Here is an 18,505-nt window from a genome sequence, read left to right as displayed (position 1 = left end):
TTGACCCAAGAGATGTTTGATTCTTTTAAAATGGTGAGACGTGTTCAGTGGGTGGGCCCCAGTAGAAAGACTTTCAAAGGGGATTGCGTAGTTCTATCCTTAGGCTCCCCTGCCTTAGTACAAGAAATTCTAACTCGAGTAGGTACAAATAGATCCACGATTCAGGGAATCAATGTGCTACCCCTGGGCTTCTTTTACCGGCCCAAAATGTTTAACAGAGTTACTGACCTTTCTACTGGTCCTTATCTTAATAACCACTGGAGTTATAACTTAGATGTGTCAGATAAGTATGGGCCCTTACACTTGTTGGAGGAGGTGGATTGACGCAGACACAAAAGTTCACCAAAAGCTGGTGACTAGTGGGGTGCCTGAGTTAGATCAGAGAGCACGTCACTCGGTATCCCTGGAGGAACGCCTCAAATTTGAGTCTAAGGCAGTGTGTGGGCGTTTTCTATCAGCTGATCCGGCTTCTTCAACTCATAATCACCCAAATCATCATAATATTTGCATAGGCTCACAAAAAGTGGGTGATCTCTCCGTAATAAGTATTCAGGAAGTGGACCAGTATGCTCTTACGAGCAAGGAGGCATCTAGCGAAGTAGTAACAGCTGGAGCCACAGAAAGAAGCTTGAGTGCTGTAACAGTGTTAGAGAGGCGTCATAGCCGGGGGGAGAGGGACTTTACATCAAGGTTTCAATCAATGTATACCCAAGGGCAGGTAAAAATAGCCTTTTGGAACATCTATGGGCTCCAATCTAAGGTCAATAACCCAGTTTGGACGGATTTTATTGCGAACTTTGACGTCTTGTGACTGCAGGAGACATGGTTGTTGGACGAATTACATATTGATGGTTTTAAAATGTTCCATATTTCTGCATTGCGTTCAACGCACAGGAGACACAAAGGGGGGTTATGTATGTACATTTCGAATATGCTGGGGGTTCAGAAGATAACAAATTTAAAGTCATCCACCTATTATTAAATTGTCATTATATACTTTTCCCCGCAAGTCTAGTTAGCTGTCATCAATTTTAATAACAATATAGATAGGGGCAACTTTATTGACTTGTTAAAAAATCTCAATGATGATATAAGTAATTTAATTGCATCAAAAGGGAAGGATATTATCATAATTTAGGGAGGGGGTTTTAATACCATTGTTTGTACCCAGTATTCTTGTGGATGTGGGGAAGTTGAGGAAGATGATCATGGCCATGCCACCCACTTCGTACACTCAATTCGGGGTAAATGTTTTAATGAAGTTATGGCCACGCATGATCTTGGTTTGTCAATACGTTGTGCTCCCCTCCTGTAGAGTTTGGCCCCACGTTTATTGGTTGGGGCTTCAGCTCCATGATAGATTTTTATTATTCTCCCAAATCGACTTGCAACGTGGGTTAATAAATTCAGTATCCACCCAAATGGCCTTAACGATCATCTTCCGCTAAGCATTAACATCTTAATCCACCATAGGAGTACTTCTGTAGTTGAGAGCTTGGCTTGGACACAAGGTTGTGTGTTGGATCGCCAGAATGGTTATTCACTGCTCTGGGCTAAGCATGATCCCGAGGTAATGAATTCAAAAATAATGTTGCAGGCCATAATTCCCATTAATGAGTGTCTGCAAGAAGAGATCTCTCACTCTGACATATTGATCGCATTCTCTCAAATTACAGCGTGATACAAAAAACTCTGACTCGCCCCTGTAGGGAGCCAAGAAATGTAAAACACGGTTGGTTCAATTCCACGTGCACCAAGGCATACTCCTTGCTAAAGGCTGCGTTCCATAAGACAGTGAGAGAATCAGAGGGAATAGGAAGGCCTATGATCTTGCTAGAAATAAGCGCAAGAAAGAAATAAAAGATCAGGCCTGGAACAACCTCTGTGAAGCATCTCTTTGCAGGGATTGCTCATATTTTTGGCAGGCAGTAAAGGCCCCATTCTTTACGAATAACGAGGGAGCTAGGATTGAAGTGGCAATTAGTGAATATTCCTGAGTTGACTTTTTTTCTATGGCTTATGGTAACGGGGGCAACAACACTATAGAATCTAACGAACCAGCACTACGGGGCAAGCATATTCACTTATCGCCGATAAACATCCACTTCACACATGATGAAGTATTGGTGGCCAGTGCAACAGTGGGCTGAAGATAACAATATCTTAAGCCCCGTTCAATATGGGTTTAGGAAGGGGAGGGGTACTGTTGAGCAGGTTTTAAACTTTTCAATCTTACATGGGAAATACACCCAGGTAGATCTTACCGCCGCCTTTGACTGCGTTGACCATAGTCGGCTATGGCAGATTTTAGAGGGACTTAAGGTTGATCAGTCTCTGGTGTTATTTCTGAGACGGCTATATGTGGGGCCTGAGCCAAGGTGAGGTATGGTTTAAAGGGGGAGTGCACCAGGTCTTTCCGCGTAGAGAAGGGAGTGAGACAAGGCTGCGCACTGGCCCAGTTCCTCTTCTCATTATATATGAACGCTTTGGAGGAGGAACTGGTGGCCAGCGTGAGTGATTCTCCGCAAGTTAACAACAAGCCGATCGTCTCCCTCCTCTATGCGGACGACGCGGTTTTAATGGCCAGAACCCAGCTTGGCCTCCAGAGGGCCCTCACCACTTACATTTACTTCATGGGCAATAGGGGACTGAGGCTCAATGTGAAGAAAACCTTTGTTAAGTCTTGTGGTAAGAGCAAGAATAAACGTTGCACACTTGTAGCTGGGAAATATAAAATTCAACCGACATGGCATTTTGCTGGAGGATACAGGCTCTGCTGTTGTTAAGAGTAGGGCTCTTTCATTTAAAAGGTTGACGGCGACCGTGATGATATTTTAAAAAAAGATGGGTTGAAGGCCGCCGGAGATCTCATTGAAAATCTACCAGGCTAAGTGTAGTATTGCCACATATGAGGCAGGGGTCTGGGGGTTTTATGATGTTACATCAATTCAGGTGGTAGACAATGCTTTTCTAAGATTTATATTCGCTGTTCCCCAGAGTGCATCTGTTTTTAATTGTCATAGTGAACTAGGGATCCCTCACATTCTCTTCCAGGGGATCCTCATCAATAGTCATAAGCATTAGAATATTCCCGCCCATGCGCGGGACCCCGGAAACAATATATTATATGTGCCCCACATATATATAGACATATATATATATAAATATATATATATATATATAAAAAAATAAGCAATTGCAGCCAAATAAAACAACAGAGCTGTAATATGCTGTGAAGAATTTCCACCATACAGTGTATTTTGCATTAGAAACATGAGAAACAACACCAATGCTTGTTTAGAAACTGTTTTAATGCTTAAACAGTAGAAATTCTCATAACACACTGTAAACATATACAGCTCCCAGGCTGCATTGCAAATCCCCAGTCTAAAAAGACTGAAAAGCTAACCTGTAGCTGAATGCACTAAAACTGACGCTGTGCCTTTAAGACACCTCTGCCCCTAGCTTCCCATCATGCCTCAGGGGTTACAGTTAGGTCAGTTGTTCTTTCCGGCTCCTTCAGGAAGGACCCTGGATACTCAGCTCCACATTTTTCTGCCTTTTTCAGTCAGAAAATCTTCAAAAGAACAATTTTTTGATTTACTTTGACTTTTCAAATCAGAGTCAAGTAAATAACTGCTTAGCAGTCAATTTTTTGTGAGGTTTTCCTGTCAGGATGCCCTCATTATTTGATGATTGCCCTTCTTCTTGTGGCCACAAGAAGGCAAAAACGGACTCTCATGAGGTCTGTATTTTATGCTTGCCAGAGGATCATGATCCTAAAGACTGTTCCCATTGTAAAAATCTGTCTGACAGAACTCTTAAAGACAGAGAGAGGAACAGGCTCTATGGTCTGGCCCAGAGATCCATGAGAGGAAGATCTACGGAGAGGAAGAGTTCAAAGAGACCCAGAACTCCCTCCAAAGGCAAGTCAGAGCGTCCATCAACCTCAGCACCGGGCTCGGCGCTGAAAAAACGACATCTGATGGACATTTCGAGAGAAAAAGCTCCGTCGAGATCGGCGTCGATGAGGAAATCGTCGTCGAAAAGAAGTTCGCCGTCGTCGAAGAAGGCTCCGCCGTCGTCAACTAGGCGACGATCGGCGTCGAGAGAAGCCACGAGATCGCCGTCGACGAGAAGATCGACGTCAGGACATAAGTCAACTCCGCCGCCGTCAACCAGGCGACGGTCGGCGTCGAGAGACAGGTCACACTCGCCGTCGTCTCGACGTCGACAGGCTTCGAAGAGTGTGACACCTCCGCCGACGTCTCCACGGAGGCGCTCGGCGTCGAGGAGCAAGAGCCCCCTCGGACGATCGTCGTCGAGGAAGGGATCATCGAAGGCACGTCGGCGCTCGACGTCGAGGATGTCCGATCCTCCGCCGTCGCCACATGCCAGGTCGAGATTGCCATCTCCGTCGCCGACAGATCAACGTCGGTCGACGTGGAGAGCTCCGTCGACGGCAGGGCAACGCCGTTCGACGTCGAGACCTTCGTCGACGGCAGGGCAACGCCGTTCGACGTCGAGACCTTCGTCGACGGCAGGGCAACGCCGTTCGACGTCGAGGGAGAAGACTCCGCCGTCGGCACATCATCGCCGATCGACGTCGAGGGACCACAGGTCAACGTCGAAGCATTCAACGCCGAAGGTTGTCACCCCGTCGACGCCGCAGAGGCGTTCGACGTCGAGGGAAAGGCTTTTGAGACGTCCTCCAACACCGGTGAGACGGAGATCTCCTTCGGTGCCTTCGACAGTCCTAGTGACACAATCTGCTTCACTCCATTCCTCCTCAAGTGCCTCGGGTTCAACGGGGTCATCTTCTAGGAGCAGGAGTCCGGTACAAAAGAGTCCCCAGCGGGGGTACACTTCACATATAAGACTCTCGCCAAGATGGTATGCTCCTTTGAGTAATTGGAAGGATTCTAAGGCACCAGAGAGACTTCAAAGGTACTTGAGTCAAGTCCACAGGTCCCCTCTTCAGCGAGCAGAAGAGGCAGATGGGCAGAGTCCTGCCATTCACCGATCACGCTCACGAGAGAGAGGAGCGGACAGGTCGCATACCCCTAGGGTCTCCCGATCGCCAAGGAGGGAGCAACCCAGATCTCGAACACCGAGAAATGAGATACGGACTGAGAGATCGAGATCTCCAGTACATAAGAAGGTATCACGTTCTCCTCGAAGGGAGGAACGACCTAGGAGATCACCGGTGAGGAAGGAGCATTTTCACCGCAGGAGAAGAAGGACTCCATCATCCTCCCCTCCATCTTCACCTGGATCTTCTAAAAGGGATCACTCTCCAACGCTGGCAGACAGCCCTCGCTCAAGAGCTTCCCCTCTTGACGACGTCAACACATATCTGGACGTCTTGCAAAGGGGTGCTCACAAACTGAATATAGAGATGACCACTCCAGAGGTGTCCACTACTGTGATTTTTGAGACCCTTCATCACAAATCATATACACGGCCGTTGCTCCCATTAGTTCCAGGAATAATGGACCCAATCAAAGAGGTTTTCCTCACGCCAGCAACGATCAGGGCAGTACCGGCACGTATCCAGAAAAAATATAGGCCGGCCGACTCAGATCCTATCTTTGTTAAAGGTGAGCCTGCGGCGGACTCAGTTATTGTAGCCTCAGCTAAGAAGAATCACACAGTCGCTCCTTCTTCGTCAGTTCCTCCTGACAAAGACAGCAAGACGCAAGATTCTTGGGGACGCAAGGTATGCAGCACAGCAGCTTCATCCCTGAAAGTCTCTAGTGCATCAGCCCTTCTGGGAAGGTACGATAGGGCCCTATGGGACTCCATGGAACGATTCAAAGGGAAATTGCCCAAGGAGGACCAGAAGGACTTTGAGGAGACAGTGACGGAGGGCTGTTTGGTGGCAAACCAAATGATTAGTTCATCAGCAGATAACGCCCTTCTAGCTGGACATAACTATTCACATGGGATATGTGCGAGGAGATCCTCTTGGCTGCGTTTAACTGGGCTCAAACCAGATGCACAGCAGCGCATCCTCAATCTGCCTTTTTCCGGATCTTCACTCTTCGGGGAGCATGCCGATCAGGAAATGGCCCGTATGAAGACTGAGTTAGACACAGTAAAGGCAGTAGGTCTGGAAAAACAGAAAGCACCGTTCAAACGACGCTTCAAGACCAACAAAAACCGGGGAGGCCAACAGAGGGTTCAAACCCCTCAATGGTCTCAAAACAAGCCACAAGGAAAGCCACAATACAGAGGTGGAAGGTCGAGCAGAGGTAGAGGCGGACATCATCAGTCCTCTACCACACCTAGAGGAGGCAAGGCCTGAGCAGTGGCTTCCTCTGACACCGTTACCCACTCCAGTGGGAGGAAGTGCTGCACAACATCTGGCAGAGTGGGTCAGCATCACGAAAGATCGGTGGGTGCTGAATATACTGCGCAATGGATATGCGCTACGTTTCAGGAAGAAACCACAACCGACTCCTCCAAAAAAGTCTCGCTCGTACCAACTAGAGCTCCTCAAAAGGGAAGTGAGCGTCCTCTTACAGAAAAACGCAATCGAAGAGGTACCCCTATCCCAAAGGGGGAAAGGAGTGTACTCAAGATATTTCCTTGTCCCCAAAAAAGACCAAGAAGGAAAATTCAGACCGATTTTTGGATCTTCGACTCCTCAACAAAGTGGTGGTCAAAGAGAAGTTTCGCATGTTGGCACTCCACCAAATATGTCCTCATCTACAAATCGGAGATTGGATGTGTTCGGTGGATTTACTAGACGCGTACTTCCACATTCCTATTACACCAGGTCATCGAAAGTACTTGAGGTTCCTGGTAGGATCCAAGCATTATCAGTTCAAAGTGCTTCCTTTCGGACTCAAATCCGCACCAAGGGTCTTCACCAAGTGCATGGCAGTGGTAGCGGCGTGTCTACACAAAAAAGGTCTCTTTGTGTACCCATATCTAGACGACTGGCTCCTGAAGAGTTCGTCACCTCGTCAAGCCACCAAAGACTGTCACCTGTGTCTCCAACAGCTACACAGGCTCGGCCTCCATGTGAACTCAGAAAAATCGATCCTGCAGCCCACGCAAACTATCCACTATCTGGGAGCAGTTCTAGACACAAAGTTAGGAAGAGCGTTTCCTTCGCAAGAGAGACTATCTTCCATGGGACAAAAATGCAAAAAGTTACTTCAGGTTCCTCGTCCAAAGGTGCGAGACGTAGCGTCTCTGTTGGGCTCCATGGCGTCCTGCATCTTCCTAATACCGAACGCCAGGTTGAGGATGCGGCCTCTACAAGAGTCTGTGGAGGATCAGTGGGACCAAGCGACTGGAGATTGGGAGGATCGAATCATCCTGTCTCAAGCAGCACTGACCTCAATACAGTGGTGGACTCGCCCTCGGAATGTCCTGCAGGGAGTCCCTTTTCAGCAACCTCTTCCTTCGCTGTCTGTGGTAACGGACGCATCTCTAGAAGGCTGGGGTGCTCACATGGATCATCTTCAGATTCAGGGTCGCTGGTCGACCAACCTTCAGACATACCACATCAACATGCTGGAGCTTCGAGCAGTTCATCTGGCGCTCAAAGCGTTCTTTCCAGCAATAACAACGGACAAAGTCCTGGTTCAGACGGACAACACTACAACTATGTTCTATCTGAACAAGCAGGGAGGAACTCGATCTCGCCCTCTGTCTCTGGAGGCCCAGACAATCTGGCACTGGCTTCTGGCTCGGGGACTGTCGGTGGTGGCAGTACACCTTCCAGGCGAGCTAAACACAAAAGCAGACGCACTCAGCAGGCACTTCGAAGATCAGCCAGACTGGGTGCTAAACGACGAAGTGGTCGAAGAACTCTTCCGTTGCTGGGGTCGTCCAGACATAGACTTATTTGCGAACGACGAAAACGCCAAATGCCACGCCTTCGCGTCCAGGTTCCACCGGCCAGGGACGCAAGGGAACGCTCTCCTGCTGGAGTGGACAGGAATGTTCGCTTATGCTTTTCCCCCTCTGGCACTGATTCCGAAGGTGGTGGCCAAGCTCATCAGATCGAGCATGGACATGATCCTAATTGCTCCGGATTGGCCGCGACAATGGTGGTATCCAGATCTGTTACATCTGTCGCTGTGTCCACACAGACGTCTGCCGTGCAGGCCAGACCTGCTGAGCAAGATGGATGGGAGGATCCTGCATCCCAATCTCCCGTCGCTGAACCTGACTGCATGGCTCCTGAGGTCTTGCAATATGGACACTTAAATCTGCCTCCGGAATGTATGAATATTTTAAGAGAGGCAAAGAGACCTTCCACAAGGACGTCTTATGCGTTCAAGTGGAAAAGATTTTTCATTTGGTGTAAGGACCATGGCTTTGATCCCACCAAAGGACAAGAAGAGGTAGTCCTGCCATACCTCCTATACTTAGCGACATCAGGGTTGAAATACGCTTCTATTTGGGTTCATTTATCCGCCATAGTAGCGTACAGAAAATCACCTACACAAACATCGTTTTTTCAGGTCCCAGTAGTGAAGGATTTCCTTCAGGGATTAAAGAAGGTCTATCCACCTGTGAGAAATCCTTCTCCTCCCTGGGAGTTGAACCTGGTTCTCTCCAGACTGATGTCTACACCGTTTGAGCCTATACACAAGGCCTCCTTGCAGCATCTCACTTGGAAGGCGGCCTTCTTGGTGGCAATAACCTCTGCGCGCAGGGTTAGCGAGATACAAGCACTCTGCACCAAGGAACCTTACACTGTGTTTCACCACAACAGAGTAGTAATGAGGGCTCACCCATCTTTCCTTCCAAAGGTGGTATCGGATTTTCATATAAATCAAACGATTACCCTTCCTTCTTTCTTTCCTAACCCATCGACCCCAGCTGAGAGGTCGTTGCACTCGTTAGATCTTAAACGGGTGCTAAAGTTTTACCTAGAAAGAACGAAGGACACCAGAAAGACAGACCAACTCTTTGTCAATTATGGTGCAATGAGGACCGGGTTTGCAGCAGCCAAAAGATCCATCTCCAGATGGATTGTCTCTTGTATTAAACTAGCATACCAGCTGGCTGGCAAACCTTTGTTGCAATCACCCAAAGCTCATTCCACTAGAGGGAAAGCAGCCACAATAGCTTTTTTGCATGACATTCCTATGTCAGAAATATGCAAGGCTGCGACATGGAAATCAGTCCATACCTTTACAAGGCATTATTGCCTTGAGTCTGATTCCAGAGCGGATTCTCAAGTAGGGCAAGCCTCCTTGAGAAACCTTTTTGGGTAGAGTAAGGCCTATTCTTGGGCCTACGGATATGAATGTTATCTGTTGATTCCTTTGCCCGCAGGGATGAGGTGAGGCTCGCTACTCTATTCTAATGCTTATGACTATTGATGAGGATCCCCTGGAAGAGAAGGATTAGTTACTTACCTGTAATCCTAGTTCTCTTCCAGGGGTATCCTCATCAAAGTCATAAGCAACCCTCCCGCCTCCCCGGGCACAGGACTTTGTTTATTACATCGGAGATGTTTTTAACCTGTTATTACCATGGTTTGGTTTTCAGTCTCCGAAAAGAACAACTGACCTAACTGTAACCCCTGAGGCATGATGGGAAGCTAGGGGCAGAGGTGCCTTAAAGGCACAGCGTCAGTTTTAGTGCATTCAGCTACAGGTTAGCTTTTCAGTCTTTTTAGACTGGGGATTTGCAATGCAGCCTGGGAGCTGTATATGTTTACAGTGTGTTATGAGAATTTCTACTGTTTTTTAAGCATTAAAACAGTTTCTAAACAAGCATTGGTGTTGTTTCTCATGTTTCTAATGCAAAATACACTGTATGGTGGAAATTCTTCACAGCATATTACAGCTCTGTTGTTTTATTTGGCTGCAATTGCTTATTTTTATATATATATATATATATATATATATATATATATATATATATATTTATATATATATATGTCTATATATATGTGGGGCACATATAATATATTGTTTCCGGGGTCCCGCGCATGGGCGGGAATATTCTAATGCTTATGACTTTGATGAGGATACCCCTGGAAGAGAACTAGGATTACAGGTAAGTAACTAATCCTTACTGACGTGATCAAAATGCAACCTATGCTACTTTGGCATAGAGCCTGGACCACACCCAACCTTAGGTTAAACCGAGATATCATTAGAGATTCTATGGGTTTGGATCAGGATAGAAAAATTCCCTGGTTAAATTACATCAGTAAACTATCTAACGATCTGGGGAGACCTGAGTTTTATGTTAACCCTGATTCCCTACATTCAATATCTAGAAAAGAGCGTAAAGCTGTATGTCTGAACCACTTTGAGACTCTAAGAATGGGGTTGGAGTTTAAAAAAAAAAACTGATCCAGCATCAACTTACCCTGGTCTGTAGCTCCATTCAACCCTATTTAATATGGTGTCTAGGGGGTTACGATAGATACATTTTGACTAGGTTTAGATTTGATTGTTTTCATTGTCTGGTTTCATTTCCAACAACTAACGACTGGTCCAGACAGCTTTATCTTTGTCCGTGCGATAATTTATCAAACCAAACGACCTTGCACGTAACACTTTCTGCAAATTTTATGTAAATGAACGGGCCAGATGGATTATTCCCTTCTTAAGGCAGGGTACATGGCGGCAATGCGGTCCGGCCTTTTTATTTCTTTAATTATTGAGTAATGTTTATTGTGTTGGAATCATGTCTGGTTTTTTAAAAAGCATACTGAGGAAAAGAAAAAGTATACATTTTTAGCTCCTTGCTTAGTTTAATGTGGAGAAGTGTGGCTCACTGGTTAGAGAAGGCAGACCTGGAAGCAGAGGTCAGCCCGGGACCAGGGTTCAATTCCCGGCTCGGCGGGGTCTTGAGTCCTAAAATGTCCATGGACTCGACAATTCTCGCTCCGGTGCCTACTCGATTCACGGGTTCACACTCTGCGACTCTGGGCAATAGCTTGCTTAATCTCCACAACGGCCCCTCGCAGCGGGATGCCTGGCTTTCACCTTGCGGATACCCTGCCGGGGTTATCTCACAGGGGAATACCAGGACGGGTTCCCTAAGCAAGCGCTTAGAAACCGCTCGGTGATTTGCGCTATATAAATTCCTGTACATTTACATTTACAATGTATTTTCAAGTGTATATCTATTTATTAATATTCAATGAACTGATATTTTGTATTCCTCTGCTTTTATGATTTTATCAATTTTGTAAAATCGAATAAGGCATTTTCTGAATCTAGAGTTCAGTCAGACCTGGAAATCCTCCAATTTCTGGAGGACACCCAAAATATGACATCTAGTCCATCATAGTAATAGTATGGTGGAGGAAATTCAATTGGTGAATACTATCTCGTTTTTGGAGTGGCCATTTTCATGTACCACCCAAATGTAAATCCCACCCTTGCTGGCTAACGAGAGACACCCAACCAAACATACCGCCCACTCCTTGTTCAACGATACATCATACATCAAACATATCACTAAAGTTTATTTATTTTTATTTTTTATTATGCGCTGGTTAGCAACACAAAAAGTGTTTTGTGGTGCAAACAGCTCAAACATGGCACAGCAAAAACTAAAGTGCCAAACCTTTCACTTGAATAGCCGGGAGAGAAAAGCAGCATTTTATAGAGTTTACCTTTACAAAAGTGGTGTACAGTGAAGCAAATCACTTTGGGTAAACAGTTCCAAAATTGGGGTCACGCATCAAAAGGCCTGTCACTTGCGTGGTGTTGTCGGAAATAAGGGATTACAAGGTGTTTCTTTTCCAATAGGCACAGAGAAAGGAGAGGAGCAAATCAGTTGTGTTTTCCCTTGATAAATATCAGGAGTTTTTTTTATAAAAGTTCCAATGTTCCCTGCTTAGAGGTTGTCCTTGTAAAAATGATTGAAAATTCGGCACCTTCAAAGGAACCTATGGTCCATTGTTTTAATGTCGCATGTCCGTGCTGAAGATATACAAACTATTGAGTCTAGTGAAGGTTACATTTTTTCTACAGTTGGGAGTTTTCTTTTATCCCTTCTGTCCCCAGGATATCTACCAATCTGGTTATTCCTATGGGATTGCAGTTTTCAAATCCCTGTGACATACACCCTTGCAAGTCTCCCACCCATAACGGGGTCATTACCTTTCTGCGACTGTAACCATTTGCCATATTTTACAGACCACTTTTGTAGCTTCCCAGAGGGTTTTCATCTCTGAACAAGTAGTACATATATATTTGTGCGACTTTCATCTGTCTGTTGAGCCTCTGCTCCAGGGCATCATTTGTTGCAAGACTCGCGCAGTGATCACAGCCAGCTGTAGGCCCAAAAGTAACAACTAATGTTTGGCAAGGCTATGCCTACCGTATATCTGGGTCTGTATAGGGTCATCAATGCTATGTGGGTTGCTACTCAATTCCACAACACTGTTCGGAGCCCTCCCACCTGTTTTTTGAAAAATCTTTTAGGAATGCATTACGGTATGTTTTGAATTGCATATATCAGTCTAGGCAAAGTTATAATTTTGAACAGAGAAACTTGTCCAGTCGTAGACAGGGGTAACAAACACCAGTGTTTCACTTCCTATCTAGCAATATGCCCTTTCTTGTTGAATAACTTGCCCTTTTTTGTTGAATAACTTGCCCTTTCCTGTTGTAGAATTGAGATTGACTCGCCTTTCTGTTTTTGGTCAGTGTTCTGAATGCGCCATGTCAAAATGTTTGTGTCCTGAATCTGGGCTTAAAGGGATCATGATTTTCTTTGCTTTCCTCATTAGTCACCAAGCTGAGCTCGCTCTGCAGGAAGCAATCCGAATAGCTCAGGAGTCCAATGATCATGTGTGTTTGCAGCACTGCTTGGTAAGTAACTCCATGATGATGCTACGTGTTTTGGAGCATCTCTGTTTGTTTCCGACACCTTTGAATTTGACCATGTGGTAAAGTGCTCTAGAATCCTATGCTGCATTTAATTGTATGAAGACCTTCTGTAGTTTGGCAAGAGTGAACTGTACATACAGAAGCATTTTTTTTTAATCTGAAAGCATTAAGAACATAGGTGCACCTCATCTGTGTGCATGTTTTCCTGATTTTTGTTAGAAATACAGAAGTATTGTTTGCAGAAACCATGATCTAATCGGACGCCAGTATTCATAATGTTATCTAGACTCCTCCTTGGGACATCTTTACAGAACCTTTTATTTTCAAGAGCACTGTTCACAATGTACGGAACACCGGTTCCCTCTTTAAACTGCTTGACTACAGATATTTACTATCTGCCAAAAGATATGGAAAGAGAAGTGCACCTGTGTATTCCTTTGTTATGTTTGTTACTGTAACTGGTGAATAGCACTACTGTACTCTGCTACAATTCAGAACCCTTGAAATAAACCACCTCAACTGAGCAGTGCCAAACTAGTAGCCAAAATATAGCCAGACTTGTAAAAACTGCAAAAAGAGAAAACCAACAGGAGAAGTCTGGCCTGAAACAATGCCCCCTTAACTTCAAAACACCCGCTTCCCTTGTGCACTTCAGAAAGGATGTGAAGGCCCTCCATTTTGGATAACTTGATAGACCTTCCAAATAGGAAGCACTGATGCATATTAAATGGCATACCTCTAGGCTTTCATCAGTTGTCAGGGATCAGTTACCATCTAGTTTGGTTTATGCTTTACATGCTTAAATAGCCATTCATACCCATATGTATACAGTAGTCTCTCTGTTTGCAGGTCCGCAGTTTTCTCCTATTATCCAGTGACCAGCCACAGACTGGCCTTCTGGAATTGGCTTTGCTTTGTCCTGGCCCAGTGAGCAGCAAAAGATTCACAGAGCTGTGGAATTCTATAAAGTATCTACTTGTCCAAGGGACTCCCTGCCATGTAAAAAAAAAAAATAGTCTCTTTTGGTGACAAGTTAGGGCAGTGATCTTTTTTCCTTGGAGCTTGGATAACAACCTCTATGGTTATACCATGGCTCACATTCTATCAAGGACTGGATTCTAGCAATGCTATGCTTTTGCCAACCTTTTGCAATTCACATACAGGGACTTGGAAGTAGGGTTCTATGGTTGGAATGTCCTCTTTAGTCAGTACAAAAATTACATATTTAAGCGTGCTCACCAACTCCTGTCCAGTCTCCACACTGGAAAAGGTTGGCAATTTAATTCTGGAAAGGACAAGAGTAAAACATTTTCCAGGATTGGAAAAAAAGGGAAAGTAATTTTGCAGTCTGTCAGCAAATGTTTTTTTCCAAAATGGTATTCGCGAAAGTTGGATGGTTTCCAGGCAACTTCTGTAAAGTCTTGAAAAATTCCTGAAAATTGTAAATCTGCACCAATGCAAGAACATATGTCTGCAGCTGCAGTTATATGACTTTATTTAAAGAATTCACCTCCTAATTTATTTTCATGTCGCCCAAAATGGTTTGTTTTTTTAAAAACAAAATTTTTATTGTCATAGTTGCAGATGCAGCACAGGGCCCTGACTCCCAGGGGAGCCTGTCACAATAAACATCATTAGCATTTGACTTTTCCACTGTATAGACAAACACTACAAAGAAAACATGAATCTCCCCCAACCCACCCAACTTTACCCCCACCCACTCCCCAACTCCCAACCCCCCCACTCCCCAACTCTCCCCTCCCACCCCCCCCACCCCCACCCCTCCCTCCTGCAGTCGCACAGCTTTCAATAGGACCAGGGAAAAATAGCTAGGTAAAGAAAACCACACCGAACATGTATTACACCATACATATAATCGTACACATGTAGTCCATGCGTCCCGTCCCCACCATACTCCAGACTCTCTTACACAGCCCCCCTCACCCATCCTGAGGGAGATCATCCTGCTCCGCTGGAGGCTCCAACCACACCCCCCTGTAATCTGCCCAGCGTTTCCAAATTTTAAAATGCTTCCGAGGGCAACCCCTAGCTATGAAGATCGGGCACTCCAGGCCCATATAAAAATCTAGACCCCTCTTCCAGACCGTCATCTTAGGGGCACGGGGATCTTTCCACCCTTTGGCTATGTCTCTCTTAGCAGTGGTAAGGCCTAGTAGCACCAAGTGTCTCTTGAATATGTTGCCCCCCATCCATGACATGCAATAAGGCAAACTGTGGTGTGTTAGGGAGCTCCCACACCAACACCTCCGCTAAACAGGCCAAAACCCCTCTCCAGAAACGCGCTAGGATCCCGCAGTATGAAGGAATGTCCCCTCCTCACTCTGGCAGCGAAGACAAACCGGCGAGGCAATCAGGCCCGCCCAAAACAGATGAACTCTTGTATAATAGACCCTATGCAGGTATTTGAACTGGACCAAGCGGAGGCGCATCGCAATAGCAGCGCCCCTAGGTGAAGCCAGTGCCTCCCTCCAGCCTCCTCCTCCAACTTCCCCACGTCTCCCTCCCAGTGTTCCCTGAGTTTCTGAAGTGTAGGAGAAATATGAATGACCAGTGTTTGGTATATGCGCGAAATGTTTTTTGTTATCAGGTCCCCCATAAATACTTTCGCCTCCAGGGGATTGAAGTCCGGCAACGTCTCCAGACCCACCAAACTGGGGAATAGGGCGTGGCGAAACTGAAGGTAGCGAAAAAATTGGGAGTTGGGCATATTAAATTCATCTCGGAGTTCTTGGAAAGATTTCAGTGTGGTGTCATGCATCACATCCCCTAAGGTCGAGATACCCACCTGTCCTACCCCGCAAAACCTTGTAGGGAGACCAGATCTGGGAAGCGGCCATTGTGCCATAAAGGCGTCTCCGCTGTCAGGACATTCCGCCACCCCACATGGCGCAGGGCCTGCTTCCAGATGAGAAATACCGCCCGAGTAACTGTGGGCAGTGCACTACGCAGGGGCGCAGAGTAAAGGATAGTATGAAGCGTATTGGAGCCCATCAAGAAGCGCTCCATGGCATAAGCCGGATCCGCACGGTCACCGTACCACCATTCATTCAACACCAATAAAGGAGAGGCCTAATAGTAGGAGAGAACGTCCGACGTGGCCAGTCCTCCACAGTAAGTGGAGAAGAAACCCATGCGCAGCGCCACCCGAGCCGCACCCCCCTCACATAAGAACTGTCCCAAGTGAGAATTGATCTGACTAAACTAGCTCGGAGGAATCGGAAAGGAGTGGTTTTGGAGTTGATAAAGCAGGCGCGGGAGCGCCACCATCTTAAAGATGGCCGATCTGCCATAAATGGTAAGTGGCATACACGCCCAGGTCTTAATGTCTGCTCGTACCCGATCCCATACTGGCACCAAGTTCCGTTCCCAAGACACAGCCGGGGCATCCGACAGGAAGACCCCCAAATATTGGAGCCCTCCAACTGCTACCTGAAGCGAAGAGGCCCAACCACCGACTACAGACGTCTGCTCACCCAAGACCCACAGGGTAGATTTGCGGGGATTCATATATAAGCCCGAGTTCTCACCAAAGATCTGTAGAATTTCTGGAAGGCGCATCCCTGATCTATGGAGTTCTGTAAGGAAGAAGAGGACGTCATCCGCGTAGAGCGCTATTCTGTCGGACGGACTCCCCCACCCAGTCAAATCCACTCAGCTGAGCGTCCATCCGCACCCATGCAGCAAGGGGCTCCATGGCCAAGGCAAACAGGTAGGGTGACAACGGACACCCCTGTTGGGTGCCGCACCGTATGTGGAATGTGGAGGACACCGCTCCCGCCACCTGAACCGAAGCTGTCAGGTCGCTATACAAGAGACGTACATAAGAGAGGAAGCGAGGGCCCAAGTTAAGCCGCGGGAGCAATGAAAACAGGTATATCCAACTAAGGGAATCAAACGCTCTGTCAATATCGGGCAGGAGAAGCCCCGCCTGCTGCCCCGTGACCCTAATCGCCTCCATCGCCACGTGGGCCCGTCTAATGTTGTGTCTGGTCGCCCTTTGCGGCATAAAGCCAGCCTGACAGGGATGCACCAGGTCCAAGATATATGGAAGGAGCCTATTGGCCAGCGCCTTGGCCAGCACTTTGGCCTCCACATTGAGAAGCGAGATGGGGCGATAGGAGGAGTGCTGCTCTGAGGGCCGTCCCGGCTTATGGAATACCACCACCTCCGCGTGCCTCCAGTCTGGGGGAAGCCTACCCTGATCCCTAGCCTCCTCCAAGGCCGCCCGATAGTAAGGAGCCAGTTGGGTATTATATTTCTTAAAAAATGCACTGGGGAAACCATTTGGACCAGGGGCCTTCCCCGAGTTCAGCTCTCCCAGTGCAGTGCCCAGTTCCTCAGCTGACAGGGGAAGATGTAACTTGTCGCGCACGTCATCCGTCACCGCCTTGGGAGGCAGATCCGCCAGGAATTTATCAATCTGAGCTGGCAGGAGACACTCCCGCGGGGCATAGAGCTCCGCATAATACCGCGCGAAGCTGTCGGCCAGACTACCGGGGTCCGTCAATGGTTCCCCTGCATCATCCAGTAGCCCTGGTAACTGCTGCGCATGAAACAAAATGGTTTTACACCGATTCTCAAATGCTAAACATTTAAACATAAATTATGCAACCAACATGTTTTCCTAAATGATGCCGTTATTTCAAGTTGCACAATAGTTTAACAAAATTATTTTTCAAATTGTGAGAGATGTCCTGTAATTCTAGGTTGAGGCATTTTGTCAAGGCAAGTTTCCCGAAGGAGGTCCAATGTTTAGTGTCCTGTTGTCTTGTGGGCATCCATTGTTATGGCTGCTTTGGGCCTTGTATTGTTTTCCTTAAGTGCACTGCAGTATTTCAGCTGCATGTGAGCACTTAGCTTGGAAAAAACAAGAGGGAGTACAAGATAGGTGTCCATAGGCAATGCCATCTCTGATGTTCTTGGCAGTTCTACTAAGGTTAGCTGACAGTCAGTTGTTAAAAGCTATGCAGTACGTGACCATTTACCTTGCTGGGCGGCCATTCGTTGCATTGCAGATTTTACCATTGTCTTTTATTGAGCTATAGCCAATCTGTTGTCTTCAGAGCAGATTTAAAGCGGTTGTGGGCTGAGCAGATTGGGAGCCAAGGTAGTTTGACTCTTGATTTCTTAGAGTTTGAATGGTCACTTCTTTCCAGTCCTTGTGTGTGAATTCCTAGATTGAAAATTACAACCATCAGAAACAGGGCAATTGTCAGAAGAAGATGCACAAAGATTATGGAATCCTTGTGGAATGTCTTCATAATGTTTTGCATTACTGATGATGGTGTTTGCTTTATGGGTTTAAACAAAGCACCTAGTTTGTGTGGCACATTAGGTGTCCCTGAAAATGGGAGAGTAAACTGGGGTCACGTGGTGCCCCATTATCCCATGAGCAGTGTTGTCTTCTGTTTGATAGGCCGTGGACAGCTTATAGTGTTTCTCATCCAATGCCTTCAGATTCAGATGGTCTGGATATTGTTTTTGTAGATGAGGAAGCCAGTCTTGTGGTATTATAGGTGTTGTGAGCTATCGGCGACATAAACATTTAATAGGAGAGAATTAGAGTGAGGGCATATTCCTGTGGTGCTCCACAAGGAATGGTGCTGTTTCAGACTGGATGGATCCTAGATTGATTGTGTGGTACTGTTACTCAG

At 46.5% G+C, this 18,505-nt stretch overlaps 1 protein-coding gene across 1 annotated transcript in view; it reads left to right on the top strand.

The window, feature by feature from the left end:
• Nucleotides 1-18,505, top strand: part of ANAPC5 (anaphase promoting complex subunit 5) — a 140,355-nt gene that overhangs the window by 60,784 nt on the left and 61,066 nt on the right. The window contains exon 8 of the mRNA XM_078667511.1: nt 12,731-12,812. Coding sequence (XP_078523637.1) covers nt 12,731-12,812 — 82 coding nt within the window. The remainder of the gene's footprint in view (nt 1-12,730; nt 12,813-18,505) is intronic.

Source organism: Lissotriton helveticus, chromosome 11, assembly GCF_964261635.1.
Source record: "Lissotriton helveticus chromosome 11, aLisHel1.1, whole genome shotgun sequence".
Taxonomy (NCBI): domain Eukaryota; kingdom Metazoa; phylum Chordata; class Amphibia; order Caudata; family Salamandridae; genus Lissotriton; species Lissotriton helveticus.
The sequence above is the reverse complement of the archived record's forward strand: the minus strand, read 5'-3'. Positions and strand labels throughout refer to the sequence as shown.